Source organism: Mobula birostris, chromosome 10 (assembly GCF_030028105.1).
Source record: "Mobula birostris isolate sMobBir1 chromosome 10, sMobBir1.hap1, whole genome shotgun sequence".
Lineage (NCBI taxonomy): Eukaryota > Metazoa > Chordata > Chondrichthyes > Myliobatiformes > Myliobatidae > Mobula > Mobula birostris.
This window is the reverse complement of record NC_092379.1, coordinates 130,323,953-130,351,830: the sequence shown is the minus strand read 5'-3', so window position 1 is coordinate 130,351,830 and position 27,878 is coordinate 130,323,953. Positions and strand designations below refer to the sequence as shown.

The 27,878-nt window shown below is 42.7% G+C and overlaps 2 protein-coding genes across 2 annotated transcripts in view; one reads left to right on the top strand and one right to left on the bottom strand.

Annotated features, from left to right (window-relative positions):
• The first annotated feature begins 599 nt into the window (after nucleotides 1-599).
• On the top strand, nucleotides 600-2,746 carry sowahd (sosondowah ankyrin repeat domain family d). Its single transcript, XM_072271322.1, has one exon. The coding sequence runs from the start codon at nucleotides 798-800 to the stop codon at nucleotides 1,791-1,793; it is 996 nt and encodes a 331-aa protein (XP_072127423.1). The 5' UTR covers nucleotides 600-797; the 3' UTR covers nucleotides 1,794-2,746.
• Nucleotides 2,747-14,263: 11,517 nt separating this feature from the next.
• Nucleotides 14,264-27,878, bottom strand: part of upf3b (UPF3B regulator of nonsense mediated mRNA decay) — a 28,309-nt gene continuing 14,694 nt past the window's right edge. The window contains exons 6-10 of the mRNA XM_072270977.1: nucleotides 27,221-27,264; nucleotides 26,926-27,117; nucleotides 26,686-26,840; nucleotides 22,400-22,703; nucleotides 14,264-15,905 (exon numbers count right to left, since the gene is read on the bottom strand). Coding sequence (XP_072127078.1) covers nucleotides 15,741-15,905; nucleotides 22,400-22,703; nucleotides 26,686-26,840; nucleotides 26,926-27,117; nucleotides 27,221-27,264 — 860 coding nt within the window. The 3' untranslated portion in view covers nucleotides 14,264-15,740. The remainder of the gene's footprint in view (nucleotides 15,906-22,399; nucleotides 22,704-26,685; nucleotides 26,841-26,925; nucleotides 27,118-27,220; nucleotides 27,265-27,878) is intronic.

The following is a 27,878-nucleotide window of genomic DNA, read 5'->3' as shown; positions in this document are numbered from 1 at the left end:
ATAGGTTCAGTAAGGGTCGGTATCAATATATTCAATATCGAATATTGAAAACGCCGAGACAGAGTGAAAGTGGGGTGGATGTTTCCAATCGTGGGTGAGTCTACGACCAGAGGGCACAGCCTCAGTATAGAAGGGTGTCGCTCAGAAAAGAGATCAGGCGGAATTTATCTGTGGAATTCATTGATAAGGACTGTTGTGGAGGCCAAGTCTTTGGGTATATTTAACGCGGAGGTTGACACGTACTGTACTTGATCAGTAAGGGCGACAAAAGGTGCGGGGAGAAGGCAGGAGAATAGGTTTAAGAGGGATTAAACAATCAACCGTGATAGAATGGCAAGGCAGATTAGATGGGCCGAATTGCCTTATTCTGCTCCTATGTTTTATGGTCACGGGCAATAGACCCAGATATAAAATAAGATAAAATTTCATTTATCCCAAAGTAAATTGTCGCAAGGTTGCTCAGTCAGAAATATAAGTTAGCTGTCTACAACAGTAACACAGTACGTTGCCACTCTGCGTAAAGAAAAAAAAGATCTCCTTTAAACTTTCCCCCTTTTAATTTAGATGCATGTCCTCTAGTTTATGAGAAGCAGAAAGTAGAAGCGAGAGCCGATTTGAGGAGACCAGCGGGTGCCTACGCCTGTTTGGCCTTCCGCGTGATGGAAATTCCGCGGGGGGCGTGCCGTAGCGCAGGGTGCAGCGAGCTGTGACTCAAGGCTCATTTGTTCGCTAATTCATTTTGGACTTTGGACTCTCCGAGCACGATCCTTACGCGGTAGGACTCCAGCGGGCTCGGGATGTTTGAGAAGATCGAGGCGAGCCGCGGTCGGTTCCTTCCAGCCACCAAGGGAGTACACCTGGCTCAGACCCCCGAGGGAGATCGGCTGGTGGCTGCGGACCGCGACTGGGACACGCTGCCCACCAAGGGCAGCGACCGCCACTGTCCGACCTACGGCCGGGTCTTGGAGGACGTCAACCGCCTGTCCAACCTCCTGGGTCGCTTCTTGCAAGCGACGGACGAACTGGTCGGCGCAAATGCGGCGCGGACGCAGCCGCTGACGGGGTCGCTCGCAGCTCGCCGGATCTCCCGCCGGATCTCCCGCCGAAGTTTGCGGCTGGAGCGGTGCGACTCCGGCGTGAGCGCGGGGGCTCGGGCGCAGAGCAGGAAAGTAGCGGCAGATCAGCGGCTGGATGGAGAGGACCCGATGGACGAGGGTCTGGCCGAGCACGAGTGGATGATGGCAGCGGCCGGAGGCGATCTGGAGAAGCTGGCCGCTCTGCTGGACTCGGTGCCCGGTCTGTTGAACAGGAAAGATCCGGTGACGGGGCTGACGGCGGCGCACTGGCTCGCCAAGCAGGGAAACGACGGCGCGCTGCGGGAACTGGTGCGCCTGGCGGAAGATCGCGGCTTGAGCCCGGACCTGAACTGTCGGGCCGGGGGAGGGGGTCACACACCCTTGCACCTGGCGGCCATGCAGGGACACCAGATGGTCATCAAGCTACTGATCGGCGCCTACAACGTCGACGTGGACGCCCGTGACTTCGGCGGTAGGAAAGCCTGGCATTACCTGGCCAGCGGGGTCCCCGGCAAATTCCGGGAGCTGGTCGGGGCGGAGAACCGGGAGCGCCCGCACGGGACGGCAGACCACTCCAAGAAGTGCGCCCGGTCGCAGGAGGCGGAGGAAACTCAGGTGGACGGTCAGTTGAAAAAGCCCCAATTCCCTGTAATCGCCTCATTGCAGAGAATCTTACAAGCAAATTATCGGCGTTGGTGGAAACGCACCTCGTTTTAGACTGCGTACACTATAGACGCGGTGTAGACTGAGAACCCGGCACTACTAGATTTTCTATAGCACCAACCATGTTCCTATTGACGGGGCACCCCGAAGCACTTTACCTCTGCGAAGGAATCTCTGCCAGACAGCAAATGAGCCAACGAACATTAATGTCTAAAATTTAACGTGACAGTGCGTTTGAATTGCGTTCGAGCACAATTATTTGCTCTCGAAATAATGATATATTTTCCTGACATTTTATAACATAATGGTTTCCATTTTCAAATGGTAAATTTAATCAAAAAAAGCTTTTAAGAGTCCTTGCACGATGAGGTGTCACATCTATACTTCCCACAAGTAACTACAGTATGTGTTCTGGGAGTAGTACTGGAATTTCTTAGTCGTTATTTTTATGTGCAATTTATAAATAAGGAAAATAATAGATTTGGTACCTGGTGACGATGGTAATTGTGTGATGATGCTACTGAATTGATAAGATTTAATACTAGATCTTAGACTATATTTATTTTCCCCACTCACCTACCTTGTCCCTTGCCTGGTTTCGCCTATCACCTTCCAGCCTGTACTCGTTCCCCTCCTTCCAGCTGCTTATTCTGACTTCTTCCCCCTTCCCCTCCCGTCCTGATGAGGGTCAACTGTTCATTCTTTCTACAGATTCTGCCTGGTCTGCTGAGTTCCTCCAGCATTTTGTGTGTGTTACTCAGGGTTTTCAGCATCTGCAGAATCTCTTCTCTTTATATTTATTTTCAGTATGTTTTCCAAAAAATCGGTTTAAATTTTACTTCATTCAGGAACTTTTGTACTAGAAATCTCTATTTTGTACCATAAGTGTGTAGCTGACGATCTTTTTCAAGATGGCTTATTACTATGTGTAATTTGATTGTGTGATTGAGTATCAATTATAAAGACTAGGATTAATAATGGAGACAATAAAAGCAACTGGAAAATGAGATTTATTGTGAAATATTTTGTTTAAGCTAGTTGCAAAGTGCTGGTAGAGACATTATATACTAGATCTGAAATAATACAATACTAAATTTTCAAAATATTGTGGGAAAATTGTAGTTTCACTTTCATATTGGATACAAACATACTGAAAAACAGGTTTTAAAAAATACCATCACAACCAATGGTTTACTATTTCTGCTCCACTCCACAGCCCTCTGTCCTGAATCTTGGCCAGTAATTTCTGATTCGTCGTGCTTCAGTCTGTTTAATTTTGCATCGAGTGTGGTGTTAAGCAGCTTGAAGATATGGGATGCAAGTGATCTAATAAACAGAGCAAAACACACAACATGCTGGAGGAACTCAGCAGGTCAGGCAACATCTATGGAAATGAATCCATGGCCAAGGCTATTCACCCCAAAATGTCGACTGTTTATTCCTCTCCAAAGATGCTGCCTGATCTGCTGGCATTTTGTGTGTGGGGCTTTGGATTTCCAGCACTTGTGGAATCTCTTGTGTTTGCAATTTAATAAACAGCTGGTTTAACTTTTTTTTCAGTTTGATAAAGGATATGCTAATTAAATTTGATCAGTTTTTTTCGTCCATTGTATGCTGAAAAGTCTCAATTGTATTGCATTTTCTGATTTTTAATTTCATTTTTTTTAAATTTAGAGATTCAGCTCAGGACTGGCCCAGTTTTCCCTGCGTCTTAAACTTTTTACAAAATTCCCAACCAGGGTGCAACATTTTTGATAGCTATCCATGTATCACATTAAAGATGAAAGATTAGCTTTATCTGACACCTGTGCATTGAAACATACTGTACAATTTGTTGTTTGTGCCATTGACCAACACAGTCGGAACATTGTGCTGGGGGCAGTCCGCAAGTTTCAACACGCTTCCAGCGCCAACATAACATGCCCATAACTATTAACCCTAACCTGTACGTTTTCGGAAGGTGGGAGGAAACTGGAGCACCCGGAGGAAACCCACACAGTCACGGGGAAGAACATACACACTCCTTACAGCCAGCGCTGGGAATTGAAACCCGATCATGATCACTGTCTCTGTAAAGTGTTATGCTGACCACCACGCTACTGAGCCACCTGGAACGCTGCCTATCACCCTCTGTCCTACATGCTGAAAAACAGGGAACATGTGCTTAAATCACAAGTGTACTTGTTGCATTCAAGAATGCAATGGGTTAATTTTGAAGAGGCCAGTTGCCAAGCATACTGGATGATTTGCGACATAAGCATTTCATTCAAACGCAGGATGTGGGCATCATTGACAAACCCAGCATTCACTGTAAATCCCTTGTTGCACTTGTGAATGTGGTGGTGTGCCACACAAATCCTGGAAGGTTCGCAGTGCTGTTGAATGGGAATCTTGTTTTTACTTCAGACGCAGTGAGGCAGGAACAGATTCCTATTTACATTTCAGGATCTTATGACTTGGGACATTACCAGGTGCTTATCTTTCGAGTGATCTAGGTTGTGGGAACTGCAGTTGAAGAATGAAATAAATACAAGCCCTGTGTATTTACATTACAACTTCTGCACTGAGATGCAAGCTACACAACAATTCTATCTTAAGTTCGTTTCACTTTAGCTAGGTTTCCCAGGCGAGCTGTATGCACCTTCGTGCAGTACCGCTGGCCAATAGTTAAAACATTTAATGATTCTTGCCTCTTCAAAATAGTTATTCTATAAAGACTGGTGTTAAATAAGGATAAGCACTATATTCGAGAAACACACTGCTGTTTCAAACTAGATCCGTCTAATCACAAATAGCTACTTCATACAAGTGATCGTAAACATGGCGCCATGGTAGCGTCGCGGTCTGAGCGACGAAGGGTCTTTGTCCCGTGATTAGGTCAGGGTTTCATCGGGGTTGTGGAGTGCGGAAGAACCTACTCCGTGGAATGGAAAATGTTTTGCATTGGTGCCAGGTTTGGAACATCAATAACTTCGATCACTCCAGCCATTGCAATAAGATTCTGCATTAGTTGCAAATACCAACTGACATTTATGGATTGAACTGACAGGACCATTTAGCCACTGCTAACATTTCAGATATTTTGGACTTTCTGTCTTGTGACTAAATATTATTGGTATTCAATGGATATGTTAGTTTCAAAAATGCTTTTATGCAAATACATTATGAAATTAATTTAGTTAATATTTATTTAGAGACACACACAGGTCCTCCCAGCCCACTAAGCCCACATCACCTGGTTAACCTACCAACCCTGACATCTTTGGCATGTGGGAGAAAACTGTAGTACACAGGGAAACCCATGTGGTCATGGAGAGAAGCTACAAACTTCTTACAGACAGGGGGAACTGAACCTGGGTTGCTGGTGCTGTGCTAACCACTATGCCTTATTACCAAACTGACCAAAGAAGCATCCTGCTCTGTCAAATATTTATTCAGCTCCACTCTAAATACTTGCAGTGACCTAGCTTCTATCACCTGCTGGGACACAGAATTTCAGAGGTTCACCACCCTCTGAGGAGTGAAAACAAAGATGAGTTAAGTGAATCCATAAAACCATAAGATATAGGAGCAGAATTAGGCCATTCAGCCCATTGAGTCTGCTCTGGTATTCCATCATGGCTGATCCTGGATCCCACTCAACGCCATACTCATGTCTTCTCGCCATATCCTTTGATGTCCTGACCGATCAGGAAACGATCAACTTCCGCATGGCCCCCACTGCAGTCTGTGACAGAGCATTCCACAGATTCACCACTCTTTGGCTAAAAAAATCTTCCTTACCTTTGTTCTAAAAGGTCACTCCTCAATTGTGAGGCTGTGCCCTCTAGTTCTGGATACCCCCCACCAGAGGAAACATCCTCTCCATATCCAGCTTATCTGATCTTTTCAACATTCCATAGGTTTCAATGAGATCTCTCCTACATTCTTCCAAATTCCAGTGAGTACAGACCCAAAGCTGCCAAACACTCCTCATATGTTAACCCCTTCTCTCCCAGAATCATTCTCGTGAACCTCCTCTGGACCGTCTCCAATGACAGCACATCCTTTCTGAGATACGGGCCCTAAAACTGCTGACAATACTGTGCTGCCTGACTAGTTTCTTACAAAAGCTTAGCATTATTTCCTTGCTTTTATATTCTATTCCCCTTGAAAGAAATGCTATTATTTTCAATGGAGAGAGACTGCAGAATGTTCCTGACATATGTGCCTGGCAGACAAGAAGTAATTTGAAAGGCAAATGATATCTTTATCCTTATCCATCAGCACTGGTGCACCAAAAGGCTGTGTGCTTAGTCCCCTGCTCTACACTTATGACTGCATGGCGAAGCACAGCTCCAACGCCATATTCAAGGTTGCTGACAACATCACCGCCATAGCCAGAATCAGGTGGTGATGAATCAGCATATAGGAGAGAGACTGAAAATCTGGCTGAGTGGTGTCATAACAACCTCTCACTCAGTGTCAGCAAGACCAAGGAGCCGACTTCAGGAGGAAGGGACCAAAGGTCCATGAGCTAGTTCTCCATAAAATTAGTGGTAGAGAGAGTCAGCAGCTTTAAGTTCCTGAGTGTCATTATTTCAGAGGACCTGTCCTGGGCCCAGCATGCAAGTGCAATTACGAAGAGAGCACAGCAGCACTTCTATTTCCTTAGAAGTTTGTGAAGATTTCGCATGATATCTAAAGCTTTGACAAACTTTTGTAGATGGGTAGTGGAGAATACATTGACTGGCTGCATCACAGCCTGGTAAGCAAACACCAACGCCCTTGAATGGAAAACCCTAGAAAAAGTGTCCATACAGCCCAGTCCATCACAGCTAAAGACCTCCCCATCATTGAGCACATCTACATGAAGTATTGTCACAGAAAAGCAGCATCCATTATCAAGGACCCCCACGACCCAGGACAAGCTCTCTTCTCGTTGCTACCATTGGGAAGGTGGTGCAGGAGCCTCAGGAGTCATACCATCAGGAACAGTTATTACCCCTCAACCATCAGGCTCTTCAACCAAAGGGGACAACTTCATTCAACTTCAGTTGCCCCATCATTGAATGTTTTCACAGCCTAGGGACCACTTTCAAGGACTATTTCATATTCTCAATATTTCTTGCTTATTTATTTTTATTATTATCTTTCTTTATTTGCACAGTTTGTCTTTTGAACACTGATTCTATTATGGATTTAGATAGACATACTTTATTGATCCCGAGGGAAATTGGGTTTCGTTACAGTTGCACCAATCAAGAATAGAGTATAAATATAACAATATAAAATCATAAGTAATTAATATGTAAATTATGCCAGATGGAAATAAGTCCAGGACCAGTCTATTGGCTCAGGGTGTCTGACCCTCCAGGGGAGGAGTTGTAAAGTTTGATGGCCACAGGCAGGAATGACTTCCCATGACGCTCAGTGTTGCATCTCGGTGGAATGAGTCTCTGGCTGAATGTACTCCACATTGATTGATTATGTCCACAAGAAAATGAATCGCAGGGTATTTATAGTGACATATATACTTTGGCAACAAATTTACTTTGAATTTTGATTGTAAAGGGGTTAGTGTATAAAAGTAGGTGGCACACTATACTGAATTTTGAGATCACACCTAGGGAACTGTTTATACGCAAAGGTTATGGAGAACAGAAGAAAGAGGAGTTAAAGCTAACACCAAGGAGACCTGCCACTAGAACACAGCATCCATCCAGAACCCCCACCATTCAGGCTATGCTCCATTCTTATTGTTGCCATCAGGAGGGAGACACAGGGGTCTGAGGCCCTATGGGTTTAGGAACAATAAGATCATAAGATATAGGAGCAGAATTAGGCTGTTTGGTCCATCGAGTCTGATCCACCATTTCATTATGGCTGATCCATCTACCTGTCAGTTCCAATTTCCTGCCTTCTCCCTGTAACCCTTCATGCCTTGACCAATCAAGGACCTATAGACCTCTGCCTTAAATATACCCAATGACTTGGCCTCCCTGTGGTAATGAATTCAACAGACTCACTACTCTCCAGCTAAAGACATTCCTTCTCATCTTCATTTTAAGTGGGCAGTACTACATACTCTCCACATCCACTCTATTGAGCTTTTCAACATTTGATCAGTTTCAATGAGGTCCTCCTTCATTCTTCTGAATCCCAGTGAGTACTGGACCAGAGCCATCAATGAGTTCTCATATAGTAACCCTTTCATTCCCGGGATTATTCTCATGAACTTCTTTGAATCCTCTCCAATGTCAGTACTTCCTTTCTAAGAAAGGGGCCCAAAACTGCTCACAATGCTCCAAGTGAGGACTTACTAGTGCCTTATAAAGTCTCAACATTACATTCTTGCTTTTATATTCTAGTCCACTCAAAATGAATGATAAAGTTGTATTTGCCTTTCTCATAACTGACTCAACCAGTAAATTAACCTTTAGGGAATCCTGCACGAGGTCTCCCCAGGCCCTTTGCACCTTGGATTTTTGTATTTTCTCTCCATTCAGAGAACATTTTAAATCCTTCTGCAGCCTCCCTTCTGAATCATCCACATTATCTACCCCTACACCTATTTTTGTATTGTCCACAAACCTCACCACAAAGCCATCAATTCTGTCATCCAAATCATTGACATATAATGTAAAATGAAGTGGTCCCAACACAGACCCCTGTTGAACACCATTATTCACTGGCAGTGAACAGAAAATTCCCTCTTTCCCATGGGCTCTTAACTTGTTCAGCAGTCTCATGTGTGGCACCTTGTCAAAGGTCTTCTAAAAATCCAAGTACACAACATCAGCCAATTCTCTATTGTGTATTCCACTTGTTATTTCTACAAAGAATTTCAACAGATGTATCAAGTAAGATTTCCTCTTAAGGAAGCTATGCTGACTTTGGCCTCTTTTATCATGTGCCTCCAAGCACTCCGAAACCACATCCCTAACAATCAACTTCAACATCTTCCCAATCAGAGGTCAGACTAACTGTCCTATAATTTCCTTTCTTCTGCCACTCTCCCTTCTTGAAGAGTGGAGTGACATTTGCAACTTTCCAGTTCCCAGAATAATGCCAGATCTATTGATTTTAGAACAATCTAATTAATGTCTCCACAATTGCTTCAGTCACCTCTTTCAGAACCCTGGGGTGTACACCATCTACCTCGGGTAATTTATCTACCTTCAGACCTTTCAATTTTCCATGAACCTTCTCCTGAGTAATGACAACTTCACATGCTTATGTCCCCAACACTCAGACTTTTGGCATACTGCTAGAGTCTTCCACAGTTCATCCATCATTTCCTTGTACCCCATCTCCAGCAACATTTTCCAGTAGTCTGATATATATTCTTGCCTCTCTTTTACTCTTTATATTCACGGTTATGCCATCCTCCCTTTAGAACACTTCTTTGGGATCCATCTACCCTGCGCTTTCCAAATTGCTCCCAGTAATTCCAGTTATTGCTGCTCTGCTGTCATCCCTGCTGGGGTTCTCTTCCAATTAACTTTGGCCAGCTTCTCTCTCATGCCTCAGTAATTCCTTGTACTGCACTGTAATACTGATACATCTGACTTGAGCTTATCCCTCTCAAACTGCAGGATGAATTCTTCAATATTATGATCACTGCATTTTACCTTAAGCTCTCTAATCAATTCCAGTTCATTGCACAACAGCAAATCCGGAATAGCTGATCTCCTAGTGGGTTCAAACACAAGCTGCTCTTAATAGCCATCTTGTAGGCATTCTATAAACTCCCCCTCTTGGGATGCAGCACCAACCTGATTTTCCAAATCTACCTGTATAATGAAACACCCCCATGACTATCGTAACATTTCCCTTTTGAAACACATTTTCTATCTCCTGTTGTAAACTTTGTTGCCCACATCCTGGCTACTGTTCGGAGACTAGTATACGACTCTCATCAGTTTCTTAGCTCTACCCACAAGGATTCTACACCTTCCAGTCCTTTGAGACCTCTAAGGATTTGATTTCATTTTTTTTTTTTTAAAACCAACAGAGCCACGTCAATCTCTGCCTACCCGTCTATGCTTTTGATAAAATGTGTATTCTTTGACATTAAGCTCCTAGCTATAATCTTCCTTCAGCCATGACCAGTGATGCCCACATACTTGCCAGTCTGTAACTGTTCATCTACCTAATTCCATATACTGAATCCACTCATACCTTACAAGGCACAAAATGGAAGACTGTGTGGTGCGCCACTGCTCACACGGACAGTAGATGGCCGTTGACTCACAAAGAGTTCATCCGCCCTTTGACAGGTTTTGTTTTTAGTCCTGCTGGGTGCCTACACACCCTCCTCCCCTGTTAACTATAGTGCACCGGGGGTGAGCTGGTTGAGTCACTGACAACCCGACCAGAGACAGGTAGTACTGGGCCACGTGGTACCCGTAGCAAGGCAAGGCCTGAGTCGACGTAGTAGTAGTAGAATCCACTCAGATATAACATCTTCAGTCCTGTATTCATCACCCTTTTCAATTTTGTCCCCCAGCCTTTTACATTGCAACTCATCCCACTGATTGCAATTTTGCCCCATCATCAGCCTGTTCTTGCTAGCAGTATCACTATACGCTGCCGATTTGTATACCAACTGTCCCATCCCCCTTCCAAATTAGTTTAAATCCTGCCTGCTAGGATATTGGTCCCCTTCAGGTTCCTTTTGTACAGGCCGTACCTTCCCAGAAGAGATCCCAGTGATCCAGAATCTGAACCCCTGCTCCCTGTACCAGCTCTTCAACCACACATTTATCTGCCAACTGCTCCCATTCTTACCCTCACTGGCACATGACACAGGCAGCAATCCAGAGATTACTACCCAGGCAGCCCTACTTTTCCCTTTCTACCTAGCTCCTAAAATTTCTCCTCAGGACCTCCTTCCCTTTCCTACTGATGACATTGGTGCCAATATGTAGCAAGGCTTCTGGTTGCTTACCCTTCCCCTTTAGAACGCAGTGGACCTGAGACATTCCTGACCCAGGCACCTGGCAGGCAACATAGCATCTGGGTGTCTCTGTTCCTCTAACTATGGAATCTCCTATCACTATTTCAGTCCTCTTTACCTCTCTTCTCTTGTGAGCCACAGTGGTAGACTCAGACCAGAGACCCAGCTCCTCCCCATTAGGTTGTCCCCCCAACAGTATCTAAAACTGTACTTAGAGGAAAATGGCACAGGGGTACTCCATACTGGTTGCCCATTTCCCTTCCTTCACCTAACAGTTATCTAGTTAACTTGCTCCTGCAACGAGGGGTGACTACCTCCCTGTCTATCACTTCCTCATTCTCCCATATGAGCTGCAGTTCCAGTTCCTTAACACATTCGCTGAGACGCAGATGTGGTTATCTAGGAAGCTGTAGGTCTCCCCGAATTCCCACATCTTACACAAAGAACATAACAATGCCCTTGGAGTATCTCTCACTCCTCCATGCCCAACAGATGAGGATTGAAGAATAAAGAAACTTACCAGATACTTACCTTGCCCGAGCCTGATGAGCTAAAACCCCTGCCTTACTTTTATTTGCCCTTGCTAATAAATCCCACTGATTAGCCGCAGTTCAAACTCCGAAAACTGCCATGAAGCGCTGCTTTTTAAATCTTCAATCGTGGACCTATGTGACATCACTTCTGCTGCTCACGCTCCCGTTCACTGATTGGCTGCTGTTCAGGTTCCTAGGTTCCTGAACCAGCGTGGATAACTCCACTTACCTCAACTCTGAACTGATTCCACAGCCTACAGATACAAGGACTCTGTAAATTACAATCTCAGTATTATTTATTTATATTTGCACAATGTCTTATTTTGGCATATTGGTTTGTTGGTCTATTTTTTCCTCTCTGATATCGTATTTCTTTGTTCTACTGTGAATGCCTGCAAGAAATTGAATCTCAAGGTAGTATATGGTGACATATGTGTATTTTGATGATACATTTACTTTGAACTTTGAAACCAGCTTTGATCTTCCAATGATTAGCAGACTCAATGGGCTAGCTGGTTTAACTCTGCACCTGCTTTGATGTTCAGAAACACAGAAAACATGCAGCACAATACAGGCCCTTCGGCCCACAAAGCTGTGCCGAACATGTCCCTACCTTAGAACTAGCTAGGCTTTACCCATAGCCCTCTATTTTTCTAAGCCTGAGGAGTTTATTCAAGAGGAAAGCACTTCCCATAAGAATTTACTTTACGAAGAGACGTTTCTTCATTTTCACCTTTAGTTCTTTCCTCAAATGTTTTAAATTAATGACTTCTACTACAGAAACTTGCTTCATCATATTTGCTTATCAAATACTTTTACCACTTTGAATATTTGCTTTATGATCTTGTCTATCATCTCATCTCTCTCTCTCTCTCTCCACCAGGCTCAACTCCCTCATCCCTGATGTAATCCCAGTAAATCTGAGTCTTAATTAGAGATTTGTTATGGTTAAGGAACAATAAACAATAATAATAATAGTTTTTTCAAACACCAACTGCGAAATGCAGCAGCAAGTGAAACCACATCGACACTATTGATCATCAGCAAGAGAAACCCATCATTAAGATAACTGATAGACCACAAAGGAAAAGCTATCAGTCAATCCACTAAATTGCTCTACATTCTGAGAACTGTAGTCTGCAAGGAATATCATTCCCCTCCTACTACAGCTAGTTTCAAACAAACCTTAAATCAGTCAATTTTACAGATGACGTCAATGATTTTAGTTTTAATATTTTCTTCCCATTGTCTCTTAATGCAAAGGAAAAGAAACATTACTTGCTTTTTGGGAAGTATGTTTTTGATTTTCAGAACCACAATATCTGCAACATGCTAAACAAAGCAGCACCTGAATTGTGTTGTGGCTTGCGTCTCTCTGAAAGAATCCAGTCACAGGAGTTGGAGATTACTGAGAGTTTAAAAAGGGAGAGTCAACCACATTGGCTGGTCTAGTGTGACAGACAGGCTGGAGACAACAACGATGTGGATTTCCTTTAGGAAAGGGACATTAGATGTTGTTTTAAGCTTAGATGGCTATGTGGGAAGGAAAGGCTAGATTAATCTTAAGAGTAGTTTAAAAGGTTGGCGTAGCATCGTCAGCCAAAGGGCCTGTATTGTGCTGCACTGTTCTGTGTTGTAACTCTGGGTAAAATCAGGCCATTTAAGAGGCAGAGGTGGCTTAATGATGCATGCAACTAGAGATTTGGGCTTCCGTCAGCACAAGGTGATTGGGTTGGCTGTAGGCAGTCAGTTCAGGAGCTAGCAAACCAATCAGCACTTTCCAACTAGAACCCATGGTAACCACCAACAGTTATCTGGAGTAAATCTGGGGCATAAAATTTACAGTTCCCTCCACAGAATATCAGGAGTGAAAAGGACACATAACTTTGCAGCAGGTGGTATATTAAGAATACATTGATGAGATTCATTGTATAAACAGGAACTGCAGACTATAATATCTAATTCAATGTCAAACAACATTTAGATGTTTCACAGTTGGTATGACTGACACTATTTTATCTTTAAATTCCATATTTATTTAATGATGACTTCAAAACTACCATGGTGGGATTCAATTTCAAGTTCTCTGGATCAATAGTCAAGACTCCCGGATCCTAATCCCATAAGAATTACTGTGTCACCAAACTTCTCTGCCTAATGAGATCTAGGTATGATATTCATACAGGTTTATATGTTTCATGATATGAGTGAAGCAAGGCATAGTCGTGTGGATGATCAGTCTTTTCCCCAGGGAAGAAATGTCAAATATCAGAGGGTATAGGTTTAGAATGAGGGAGAAGCTTCAAGATTTGCCAGCCAAGTTTTAAAAAAATGGAATGGCAGGTCCCTCAAACCACCAGCAGGTGAAGTTATAGAAGCAGTTATGATAGTATTTAGACAGGTATAATAAAAGACAGGGACTTGAGGGATATGGATCATTGCAGACGGAGCTAGCTTCGCATTATGGTTAGCACAGACAATGTGGCCTGAAGGGCCATTCATGTGCTACACTGTTCTTTTGTGTAGGGGACAGTTAATAGTATCTGTACAATAGTTTTCAAAACAAAGTTCATTGGCTTCGTTAAAAGATCCTTCTGGAGTCTTTCAGGAAGTGTTTTGCAAGTTACTATAGAGATAAAGACTGTATTATGTGCTGGGTATTACATGGATCACCAGGTGCTAGGATTATTGCACTGCAAACTTCTATTACTGATAACCCAATAACCTTTGGCTTCAAAGGATTTTGATAGAACAAATACGGAGAAACCATTTTCACCAGTAAATGGATGGGAACCAGAGTAACAGTTTTAAACAAGTGGACAAAATGCTCAAATTCCTTTACACTCAGGACTGGAATACTACAGAAACAGATTTCACAGCAATTTTACAGTATTACTTGAAGGAGGACTACTTTCAAAGGCCATAGGAATAAAGTCTATAAATGAAAACAGCTCTTTAAGATTAAGGTATATGCTGCCTCCTTTTGCAAGATTCTATAGTAGTCTAAAATGCCATTAAACTACTGAGGATTGGATAAATTAAGACTCAACACCTTGGCATGGGTATTTATTGATCGCAAGTGTTCAACACTATTGAAAAATACAAACAAACACACAAGAAACAATAGGAAAGAATATATTGCCTTGAGAATGTAGTAAAAGTTTCAGCTTTCTATAGATGGAATTATTACAACAGCTCTGTTCTTGGAATGTACAAACAGATTTGCAACATTTGTTTTAAAAGTAAAGCCAAAAAAGTTTGATACAGGCTTAGCATTTGTTTTTGATTTCACCAATACCTCAGATCCTGAAGAACAATATCTATGAGATACTAAACATGAAATGATGGAACTGGCAATGTTACAAATCAGGATCAAGAAACAGGCTCCAAAATTTTCTTTCTCATTTTACTACACATGATCCAAATCCATTTACTTGGTAAATCACTAACAATCTTAAAGGATTAGTTACCAAACAGGTTTGTTCTTGTTCTGTCAGCCACACCGCTCTCTCAAAACAAAAACTCAAATCAACATTTTCCCAACTCAAGGATCTGATTACCATTCTAGCAACTGTTTAAAAAGCACACACACACACCCCTCAGATTTCCTAATACAACAGACTCCTGGTTACCAAGCTTACTGGCACCCTCTATCGGCTGACTAGGGAACAACATCGTAGGGGACTTCCCAAGGCACAGGAAAGAAAGAGGAAGTTGCACAGAGAGCAGATCGATTCATACTTGTCCCTTAATGAATCATCGTTTTCAACTACCCTCACGTTCATGATCGAACACAATTTGGATCATGAGCACTGGACTGGCACAGCAATACTAAAGTACACTTAGATTTTAAGCACAAATCACTGGAACCAGTTGATTAGATTTAAAACTGAAGTATTACATGATCTCCAATACAAATTGCAACTGATATACCTTAGACAGGTAGAAAGCTAATGATACAGCACCTATGACAAGTATGAAAGAACAATTTTATTTTACTCCCTTGGGCCTTTTCATTGATCTTCCCACCACAGATGGAATCTATAAGGCCACAAAGAATTTGGTCTCTCATATTCTAACCTGCAATGTGGAACTAAAATTTATATCAACTTACGGCTCAGGTAAGTTATTAGCATTTTCTGGTGTAATTCTGCTGTAGCCACCAGAACACATCCTTTCTACTTGCCTCCCCTGAAGTAAATAATGGGATATCATTAGCTCATTATCAAAGCTGTTGGCTAGTACATTTTCAGAGTTACTAGCATCAGTCTAGTAAGCACATCTAATTTACATCCCAGTTATCTCCAACTGTAGCAATCTTGCACATCAGTAACCTGTCACAACTGTGATGGCAAAAGAAACCTCCATTCTTAATATTGGGAAACTACCAGTTTCAAACGTTTTAATCTGACAAGCAAAACGCACCATTCTCACTCTCCAAGCTCATCTCCAATAAGGGCACTTTTGAATTTCCCCATACGGCTGGCATACTGTGATTTCTCAATCACTGAATGGGCAGCAGCCTTTTCATTCCTCGCTTGCCTTTTCAGCAATGTTTCCAGAAGCCTCAGGCTCTTTTTTCTCCTCGCTTTCTTCTGCTGGCTTTACGCTGCTTTCGCTAGACTTTGAAAACGCCACTAAGCGGCTGCGGCTCCGCGCCCCAGGCTGGTACAGCTGCATGGTAGGGCGGTCCTGGAAAGAAACAAAAGACATAAAGCACAGAACTTGAATCATTAACCGTTTCTCCCTTTGTAGATGCCACTTGATCTGCTGAGATTTTAGTCTTTAGCCCAATATTGTAAGAACTATTTGCACGTTTTATAAAGTGTTTACTCTGTACACCATCCTGCAAAATAATACAAGTCCAACTGTTTTGTTCATTGTAATGGATAAAAACGATTTAGATAAATTTCCTACAAAAGTTATGGCAGAACTTTAGTAACGGAGAAGCAGTAAAAGGACCACGTGAGTTCCAATGAACTCAGTTGACTGATCTGTGAAATTATAGCAATATTTCAGTGGTTTGATGTTCAATTCCTAGATTAAAAATCCATGATGTAAAGACTGAGTTACATTAGAAAATATTCAGAGAGCTTATTCAAGAGAAATATTCAAAAGAAAGTTGATAAATGTCACTCAGTATTGTAAGTAGAGCTATGGCCCATTAAAAGCATTCTGACTGGTTGCATCATGGCCTGGTATGGAGACTCCAATGCACAGTTTCTTCACTCACGCTCTCCCCACAAGGACATATCCAAAAGGCAAGTGTCTCAGGAAGATGACATCCGTCACCAGGGACCCCATCATCCAGGTGAAACCCTTTTCTTGAAGTTGCCATCAGACAGGATATACGGGAGCCCAAAAACCCACACATCAAAGTTCAACAACTTCTTCCCCACTGCCATCAGGTTCTTGAAATGAACTGACCTGAAAAAGTCCAATTCTACTTAGAATTATATTCCTGCTCTCTCCCACAATGTACATGTTTATTTTGTCATGTATGGATAATTGATGTCAATTTAAGGTCATTAACTTGTGTAATGCACCGTGCTGCTGCAGAAAGCTGATTTTCATGGTGTTTATACCCTGTCTATACAATACAATAAAAACTTGAGTGCAAACCCTTGGTTTTCCAGGGGAATTCATGCTTGCCTTTCATAGACAATAATAAGCACAGTGAGTGTTATTAGCTGGAGGAACTGAAACAGCATCTAACCTCACTGAAGTATATCAGAATTACGTTTAATATCACTGACACAAGTTATAAAATTTATGTGACAGTATTACAGTGTAATAAATAAATACTAAAGAAATATACACAAAAAATAAGCAGTGCAAGAAGAACAAAAACAGTGAAGTGGTGTTAACAGGTTGGTCCATTATTCATTTAGAAATCTGATGGCAGAGAATAACATGGATGTCACAACAGCAACCAAGTATAGGTAGAAATAATGGGACCTGGTTTGTGCAGGAGGAATGAGTTCCCAATGAATTTTACATTCAAATTGGTATTCTTTACTCGCAAGGGCGACAGCTTCTCTGGGAGGTACAGCCAAAGTCCAGTTCAGATCCAAATAGGTGGGTCAGCTGCACTCATCAAAACCAATTGAAATCAGACTGAATTATCTGCAGTCACAGACGTGCCAAGTTGGCATGTTGCTTTTCTGGTGCTGGGGTGTGAGCTGTGTCATTGAACAGTTGCACAACATTCTGATTGGAGACAGGAATCAGCCAGAGGCACAGCGCCTACAAAAAGTATTTCAGTTCCCTTGGAAGTTTTCATATTTTATTATTTTACAACATTGAATCATAGTGGATTTAATTTGGCTTTTTTAACACTGATCACCAAAAAAAATCTTTCATGTCAAAGTGAAAACAGATCTCTACAAAGTGATCTAAATTGATTACAAATATAAAACACAAAATTGCAGAAGAATCTACCCCTTTAATATGACACACCAAATAATCACTGGTGCAGCCAAATGGTTTTAGAAGTCACATAATTAGTTATATGGCCATCTGTTTTTGGAGACCCGTGTACAGTCAAGGTGTTTCAATTGACTGTACTAAAAATACACCTGTATCTGGAAGGTCCAACTGCTGGTAAGTCAGTATCCTGGTAACAATTACACCATGAAGACAAAAGAAAACTCCCAGCAACTCTGCGAAAAGGTTATTGAAAAGCACAAATCAGGAGATGGACACAAGGAAATTTCTGAGTCACTGAACATCCCTTGGAATACAGTCAAGTCAATCATCAAGAAATGGAAAGAATATGACACAGCTGTAAACCTGCCTAAAGCAAGCCACCCTCAAACTGAGTAACCATGCAAGAAGGGGACTAGTGAGGGAGGCCACCAAAAGACCTATGACAACTCTGGAAGAGTTGCAATCTTCAGTGGCTGAAATGGGAGAGGCTGTACATAAACAATTGTTGCCTGGGTGCTTCACTAGTCACAGCTTTAATTGAGAATGGCAAAGAGAAGGCCACTGCTGAAAGAGACTCAAAATCTTGGCCAGAATTTGCCAGAAGGCATGGGGGAGACTTTAAAGTCAGCTGGAAGACACTTCTATGGTCTGATTAAACCAAAATAATGCTTTTTGGCCATCAGACTAAACATTATGTTTGCCATAAGCCAAACACTGCACGTCATCAATAGCACACCATCCCTACTGTGAAGCATGGTGATGGCTGCCTCATGCTGTGGGGATGCTTCACTGCAGCAGGCCCTAGAAAGCTTGTGAAGGTAGAGGGTACAATGAATGCGGCAAAACACAGGGAAATCCTGGAGGAAGAACTGAGGCAGTCTGCAAGAGAACTGCAACTTGGGAGGAGATACGTTTTCCAGCAAGTCGATGACTCCAAGCATAAAGCCAAAGTTACACAGGAATGGCTTACAAACAACTAAGTTAATGTCCTAGAGTGGCCAAGTCAGAGTCCAGACCTCAATCCAATTGAGAATGTAACCTGAAAAGGGCTGTTCACTCATGATCTCCATGCAATCTGATAGAGACCTATCCACACCAACTCAAGGCTGTAATTGCTGCCAAAGGTACATCCACTAAATATGTACTTGAAGGGGGATGAGTAACTATGCAATCTATTTTGTGTTTAATAATTGTAATAAATTTAGACCAATTTGTAGAAATTTGTTTTCACTTTGACACGAGTCTTTTTTGTTGATCAGTATCAAAAGTCCAAATTAAATGTTCAGGGGATACTTGTGTGGAGTTCTGCATAGGTATATTCCAATGAGACAGGGAAGTTATGGTAGGGTACAGGAACAGTGGTGTACAAAGGCTGTAATAAATCTAGTCAAGAAGAAAAGAAAAGCTTACAAAAGGTTCAGAGAGCTAGGTAATGTTAGAGATCTAGAAGATTATAAGGCTAATAGGAAGGAGCTTAAGAAGGAAATTAGGAGAGCCAGAAGGGGCCATGAGAAGGCCTTGGCGGGCAGGATTAAGGAAAACCCCAAGGCATTCTACAAGTATGTGAAGAGCAAGAGGATAAGACGTAAAAGAATAGGACCTATCAAGTGTGACAGTGGGAAAGTGTGTATGGAACCGGAGGAAATAGCAGAGGTACTTACTGAATACTTTACTTCAGTATTCACTATGGAAAAGGATCTTGGTGATTTCAGTGATGACTTGCAGCAGACTGAAAAGCTTGAGCATATAGATATTAAGAGAGAGGATGTGCTGGAGCTTTTGGAAAGCATCAAGTTGGATAAGTTGCCGGGACCGGATGAAATCTACCCCAGGCTATTGTGGGAGGCAAGGGAGGAGATTGCTGAGCCTCTGGCGATGATCTTTGCATCATCAATGGGGGCGGGAGAGGTTCTGGAGGATTGGGGGGTTGCAGATGTTGTTCCTTTTTTCAAGAAAGGGAGTAGAGGTAGCCCAGGAAATTATAGACCAGTGGGTCTTACTTCAGTGGTTGGTAAGTTGATGGAGAAGATCCTGAGAGGCAGGATTTATGAACATTTGGAGAGGCATAATATGATTAGGAATAGTCAGCATGGCTTTGTCAAGGTCAGGTCGTGCCTTACGAGCCTGATTGAATGTTTTGAGGATGTGACTAAACACGTTGATGAAGGAAGAGCAATGGATGTAGATACGGATTTCAGCAAGGCATTTGATAAGGTTATTAAGTAAGGAGGCATGGGATCCAAGGGGATATTGCTTTGTGGATCCAGAACTGGCTTGCCCACAGAAGGCAAAGAGTAGTTGTAGATGGGTCACATTCTGCATGGAGGTCGGTGACCAGTGGTGTGCCTTAGGGATCTGTTCTGGAACCCCTACTCTTTGTGATTTTTATAAATGACCTGGATGAGGAAGTGGAGGGATCTGTTAGTAAATTTATTGATGACACAAAGGTTGGGGGTGTTGTGGATAGTGTGGAGGGCTGTCAGAGGTTACAGCGGGACATTGATAGGATGCAAAACTGGGCTGTGAAGTGGCAGATGGAGTTCAACCCAGATAAGTGTGAGCTGGTTCATTTTGGTAGGTCAAGTATGATGGCAGAATATAGTATTAATGGTAAGACTCTTGGCAGTGTGAAGGATCAGAGGGATCTTGGGGTCCAAGTCCATAGGACGCTCAAAGCAGCTGCACAGGTTGACTCTGTGGTTAAGAAGGCGTACAGTGTATTGGCCTTCATCAATCGTGGAATTGAATTTAGGAGCCGAGAGGTAATGTTGCAGCTATATTGGACCCTGGTCAGACCCTACTTGGAGTACTATGCTCAGTTCTGGTTGCCTCACTACAGGAAGGATGTGGAAGCCATAGGAAGGGTGCACAGGAGGTTTACAAGGATGTTGCCTGGATTGGAGAGCATGCCTTATGAGAAAAGGTTGAGTGAATGTGGCCTTTTCTCCACAGAGCAACAGAGGATGAGAGGTAACCTGATAGAGGTGTATATGATGATGAGAGGCATTGATCGTGTGGATAGTCAGAGGCTTTTTCCCAGGGTTGTCACAAGAGGACACAGGTTTAAGGTGCTGTGCAGTAGGTACCGAGGAGATGTCAGGGGTAAGTTTTTTTACTCAGAGAGTGGTGAGTGCGTGGAATGGGCTGCCGGCAACGGTGGTGGAGGTGGATACGATAGGGTCTTTTAAGAGACTTTTGGATAGGTACGTGGAGCTTAAAAAAAAAAAAAAAAAAGAGGGCTATAGGTAAGCCTAGTAATTTCTAAGGTAGGGACATGTTCGGCACAACTTTGTGAGCCGAAGGGCCTGTATTGCGCTGTAGGTTTTCTATGTTTCTAAATCCACTGTGTTGTAAAACAATAAACCATGAAAACTTCCAGGGGGGCTGAATACTTTTTATAGGCACTGCACCAATGACTTAACCACAAAAGAGAATCAATAAGGAAATTAGTTTGCTGGAAAAGAGATTCAAAAGGACAACTTCAATAAAATTCAAATATCCATGAGTATCCCATGTGTATTAGTGGGGCAACAGGAGAGGACGTATATCAAAACATAGTGAACTGCATCATTTGCACCAGCGATGTGCTGGGAGCAGCCTGCAAATGTCGCCAACATAGTCTGCCCACAACCTCACACATCTTTGGAATGTGGAAGGAAACCTGAGCACCCAGAGGGAACTCAAGCAGTCATGGGGAAAGCAAACACCTCACAAACAGTGGCTAGAATTGAACCCCGATGTTACTGCTAGCTGTAAAGCATTATGCTAACCGCTACCCTTTCATGCCGGCCAAGGATAGCACAGATGAAGCTTGCAGGGAAGAGGGCATCAGATTCCTGGACTCGTTTTGGTCAACAGGGGTTGGGAGAAGGGAAAATAAACTGGAAAGTCTTGTATCTGTACAAGGTGGACACCCTTGTAGGTGAAAGGGTATCAATGAGAAGTTATTATGGTGGTTGAGGGTGAGGTATAAAAGCTCTGTTTGGACAAAGCTAAAACTTTACCCATATTGCATGTAAGATTAAGTAAGAGTGAACAGCCTTGCGGCAAGTCAATGGTCGAAAACATTCAAGGTGAAGAGTAAAATCTGTTATACTTTTACACAAAACAAGTTAGAACTCCCAAAAACCAATGCCTGGAGGAGCACATTGTGTCCACTTTATAAGATACAAGAAAAACCCGTATGGCAATGGGAAGAATGTACAAACTCCTTACAGATAGCAGCAGGAATCAAACTGATCGATGATCACCAACATTGTAAAACACTTCCCTAACTGTTACACTATCCTGCTATAGTTGACTATAGCTAAATTAACAACAGCAAGGACTTACAAGAATGATGCTATCTCAGTGCAGAAGGCTCAAAGAATGTTTAAGAATTTTACAAGGAGTGTTGAAGGCCAGCTTTGCCTACACTGGGAAGGGTTTGTCGACAACAGAAGGTCCAATGTGATTTAGTCAAGGGTACAAAACTATGAAACTTACTTAGGAAAAATGGTAAGAACACCCTAGAAGTAACAAAATTCACACAAATGATTGTTTCTATTTATCAGGCCCACTCATTTCATTTAAAACACATCTGGATGAGCATTTAGTATCACAAGAGCTGGAAAATGGAATGAACCTCACTGGCTCATTTTCAGCCAATAATAGCACAGGTCAAAATACCAGAAATTCATACTAGGTCAAGAATTTCCAACCTTTAGAGTACCAGGAGGTGCATGTTTTACCTGTCAGTAAAAGAAATTATGCTGTACCTTATTTCTGATTCGTTCTTTTTTTATTGTAGTTTCCTCCTTCTTATCCTCTTTTCCCTTCTCTAATTTGTCGTAACTTGCTGTAATTTCCAAGCTTTCCCTTTTCCTGGCTTTTTCATTTGACTGATCCTTCTCCTTCTTTATATCTTCGTCTTTTTTCCTGAAAGGCTTGTCAGCCTCACACCGTTCCCTCAGCTTCCTGCGGTCGTCCTCTTGGCGTCTCGACCGTTCTTTCTCCTTCAGCCTCCTCTCGCGTTCCCTTTCCTCTTTCTCTCGGTACTCTCTTCCGCCATCGTCCTCAAACCTATTGGGTCCGAACAAAGCAAAATTCATTCAAGTCTCCAAAACAAAAACTTCTAATTAAGAAAACAGTTATTATGTGATGGTGTCAAAATGGTTGCTGTGTCACGTTTGGTGTGGTAGCATAGTGGGTAGTGCTTGTCACTCTCACTTCCAGCTCCACTGATGGCTAACAGCCTCATAAAAAGGTGAGCCGAATGTGTAAATCTCTCCCTGCTAGTACACAGCCTCTGCAACAGTAAGCGTCATCGCTGATAAGGCATGGAAATGGAACTGCTTTCAGGCTCAGGCCGAACTACAGAGGGTGTGGAGGAGGTCTGGCCCCGTACACTTAGTACATAGGCCCACCAGTGTGTGGACACACCCTGGTACTCATGAACCAGATCCTCAGCTATGGGGAAATAGACCCACTGCCTAGGGACAGACGAAGACTATGGGAGTAAACCTAGCCAGCAAATCCAGAGTGGAGCCCCTAAGATGGCTGGGCATCATTGAACATCCTTCCGGCAGCTCTTGCAGCCAAGCTGGTGCCAAACGTATTGCTTCATAAGCTTTCCTTTGGACTATACTAGTGAGGCAGAGGGGGGAATCTTGACAACTGGGCGTCTCAGGATCTCCATACCTTCTGCCCAGGCTTGTGATCATGATCATCACCCATTGTGCTTCCAGACAGACGGATGCCAACAACAACATTACGTGATATGGTGGAAGCTGCTAAGGGTGTACTTGTTGACTATTACTTGCTACCCTGAAGGTCGGTGCAGAGATTCGAATAATTGAGAAGTCATAAGGAAAGGTTGAAGAGGCGCCATGGTTGTGTAGTGGTTAGCGTGATGCTACTACGGTTTGGGGTGGAGAAGTTTGAAGTTCAATTCTGATATCATCTGTACAAGAAGGCCTCCCCATCAAATGCATGGGTTTCCTCCCACAGTCCAAATGTGTTCTGGTTAAAAAGTTAAAACTCAAAGTCTGTCACGAGCCTTGTGGCCCATCAGGCTGGTGCTTATACCGGTTTCCGTGGCGTGAAATGACTGAGAGTACAAGACTCCCCCTGGGATAGGACGCCAGTCTATCGCGAGGTTAACCCCCAGCGTTTGCCGGTACCCATTTTCAGCTGGGTGGACTGGAGCAGTGTGTGGTTAAGTGCCTTGCTCAAAGACACCACACAGTGCCTTGGCCGAGACTTGAACCCATGACCTTCAGATCATGAGCTCAACGCCCTAACCACTTGGCCACGCGCCATGTGTTCTGGTTAGTAGGTTAATATTTCACTGTAAATTTTCCCATGATCAGGCTAGGGCTAAATCAGGAGTTGTTGTCAGCACAACTTGAAGGGCCAGAAGGGCCTAATCCACACTATACAGCTAAACAAATAAAAATAGATTCGGATTTTATTTCCAGGAGTGTAGAAGAATGAGGGAAATTTGATAGAAGTATACAAAATTATGATGGGTATAGATAAGGTACATGCAAGCAGGCTTTTCCCCACTTAGGTTGGGCAAGACTAACTGGAGGTCATAGATTGGGAGTCAGGAGCGAAAGTCATGGAGATAACATGAGGGTCGATTGGGAAAACTCAGGTTGGTAATGGATCTCACGAGAGTGAGCTTGCTGAATGCCTACGAGATGGCTTTTTAAGAGCAGTTTGTCACTAAGCTTACTAGGGGATTAGCTATACTCGATTGGGTGATATATAATAAATGGGAGGTGATTAGGGAGCTCAAGATAAAAGAACCCTCAGGAGGCAGTGATCACAATGTGATTGAGTTCAACTTGAAATTTGATGGGGAGAAGGTGGTCTGACTCAGCAGTATTTCAGTGGAGTAAAGGAAATTACAGTTGCATGAGAGAGGAGTTGGCCAAAGTAAATTGGAAGGAGAAGCTGGCAGGGATGACAGCAGAGCAGCAATGGCATGAGTTTCTGGGAAAAATGAGGAAGGTGCAGGGTAGATATAGATCTTTTGAAATGAATGCTAACCTTGCATTTGCCTTCCTCACCACCGAATGAATCTGCGAGTTAACCTTTAGGGTGTTCTGCACAAGGGCTCCTAAGTCCCTTTGCATCTCAGATTTTTTGGATCTTCTCCCCATTTAGAAAATATTCTAGGAATGTTTGATGGCTCTGGATCTATGTTCACTGGAATGTAGAAAGATTGGGGGGGGGGGGGGGGAGAAATCTCTTTGAAACTTTTTAAATGTTGAAAGGCCTAGACAGTGTAGATGTGGAAAGGATGTTTCCTATGGTGGGGGAGTCTAGGAGAAGAGAAGAGAGCAAAGCATCAGGACAGAGGGGCATCCATTTAAAATTAAGATGTGGAGAAATTTCTTTAGCCAGAGGGTAGTGAATTTGTGGAATTTGTTACCACAGGCAGCTGTGGAGGCCAGGTCGTTGGGTGTATTTGCCAGGAGAATTGGCGTATCTGAAATGCCAGTATTCATTATGGGTTTCTACATGACTCAGAATGAAGAGGCCCGTTCACAGGGCAGCTAAGTCAACCACAATGCTGTAGAAGATAAAGGCCAGCCCAGAAACAAATAGATCGCTTTTCATTTCTAATTTCCAACCTGCTGTGGTGGGACAGGTTCCAGCATAAATGATTAGAAGACCATAAGACATAGGAACAGAATTAAGCTATTCGGCTCATTGAATCTGCTCCACCATTCCATAATGGCCGATTTATTATCCCTCTCAACCCCATTCTCCTGGTCTTTTCCCTGTAACATTTGATGACCTTACCGATCAAGAGCCTATCAACCTCCACTTTATATCGAGCAGACTCAATGGCCAAATGGCGTAATTTTGCTCCTAATGTCTTATGGTCTATGTATACACAATGACTTGGCCTCCACACCATCTGTGTCAAATGAACTACACAGATTCACCACTCTCTAAGAAGTTCTTCCCCATCTCTGTTCTAAAGGACGCTCCTCTATTCTGAGGCTGTGCCCTCTAGTATTAGACTCATTTCCCATAGTGGGCATCCTCTCTATACAGGCCTTCCAATATTCAATAGGTTTCAATGAGATCCCACCCCCCCACCTCCTCATCCTTCTAAACTGCAGTGAGTACAGGCCTAGAGCCATTAAATGCTCCTCATACTTTAACCCTATCATTCCCGAGACCATTCTCATGAACACCCCTTTTGATCTTCTCCATTGCCATCATACCCTTTCTTAGATGTGGTCCTAAACCTGCTCACAATACACCAAGAACAGTCTGACCAATGCCTTATAAAGACTCAGCATCACATCCTTGCTCTTCTAATGCAGTAGTCTTGAAATGAATGCTATCATTGCAGTTGCCGTCCTTATCACCGACACAACTTCAAAGGCACAATTTAATATCAGAGAAATATATACAATATACATCCCAAAATGCTTTTTCTTCACAACCACCCACGAAAACAGAGGAGTGCCCCAAAGAATGAATGACAGTTAAATGTTAGAACCCCAAAGTCCCTTCCACCAGCTTCCCCTTCCCGCTCGCGTGGCAGTGAGTAACAACCCCCCCTCCCCCCACCGGCAAAAAAAAAGCATCGACACCGCCGAGCACTGAAGCATGAGCAAAGCAATAGCAAAGACACAGCTACCCCAAAGACTTCATGTTTCACCTGGTATTCGATATACTGCAGGTTCTCTCTCTCTCCCCAATAAGGGAGAAAGAGGTGTCTCCATTTTCCCTTCAGGGAATCTTACACCAGGACTCCCAAGTTCCTTTGCACCTCTGATTTACTCCGTTTAGAAATTATGATTCTAGTATCGTAACCGCTATGCTATAGCAGCCTTCAAAGTCTATTGCGAGAAAAAGACTAAAGGATGTTTGGCAAAGATTGACAAAAGCAGCCTTTATAAGAGTGTACAGGGAGGATCACTACTTGTGGTTCACTGTACTCAAGCACTGATTTATAATCACAGGTAACGAAACGCATTTACTGAAACAAATAGCAAGACAACAGATACAATTAATTCCATTTAGTCCCACGTACTTTTTTCCTTTATCATCCTTGATGGAACTCTCCAGTCTTTTTCCCTGGGCAATGAATGACCTGTCTTCTTTAGCCCTTTCTCTGTCCAGTTTCTTCAGTTTGTCTTTTGGCTTTTCCATGCAGGAGTCATCCCCTTTTTCTGGCTTCTTCAGAAGCTACAAATCCATTGAGATAGATTCCTGTTACATATTTTACTGGTTAATATAGCAATTCTGTAGATATACTGACATTATAGTGCACCTTTATCTTTGGTTCATCCTTTGACCGATCTTTTTCTTTGTCAAACCCTTTCTCTACCATCTTCTTTTGCTTCTCTGCTTCCCTCCTTTTTCGCCTTTCATCCTCTCTCCATTTTCTTCTTTCTTCTTCGCGAAGTCTCCTTTTTTCCAGCTCCCGTCTCCTCCTTTCTTCTCTTTTTTCCTCTCTTATTCTCTGGTACAGAAAACAATGACACATTCATAAATTAACAGCATGTATGGGGGAAATAATAATAATTTTCAAAATAACAAATTGGGGGGGGGGTGTGAATCTTTACCTGCTTAGTTTTTACATAGTCCAGAAGAGGTGTTGTTTTCTTGGCTGTGAATTAAAAATATTATCCATTTACACTAATGCAAAAACTTCTGATTGCCTGTAAAATTAGAGAAAACGCTGAATAAACCATATACACTGACATGTAGCACAACCCAGGGAAAATTACTGCTCAAGAAACAAGTACAAATGGTTATCAGTACACAGCGTCTTTGTAAAAGACCCAAGATACACAAAAAGCTCCATTAGCATTAATGCTGCATTTCTGAAGTGCATGAATGTAATTGGGGGCAGGTGGTAGCAAGCAGAAACCTAGGACTCCCTAATCATCATTCAGGAATACAACATTAACAAGATACATATTGTTTTAAATAACAGCAACTCAAATCACATGTACACAAGCATTCAATGTTAGGCCTAATTACATATTGATTAAAATTAGCAAAACACATTATTGCTTGTTATTAAATTAGCAAACTTTTACAATTCACCTTAGAAGAATGAAACCTGCCATTACCCTTATATGCTCAAAATTATACCAGAAATCATTATTTTTTTTTATTTAGAGATACAGCAGGGAACAGGCCCTTCCAAATCACAAGACAATTTATGATGACCCTACTAACCTTCATTGGACTGTGGGAGGAAACCCACAGGCACAC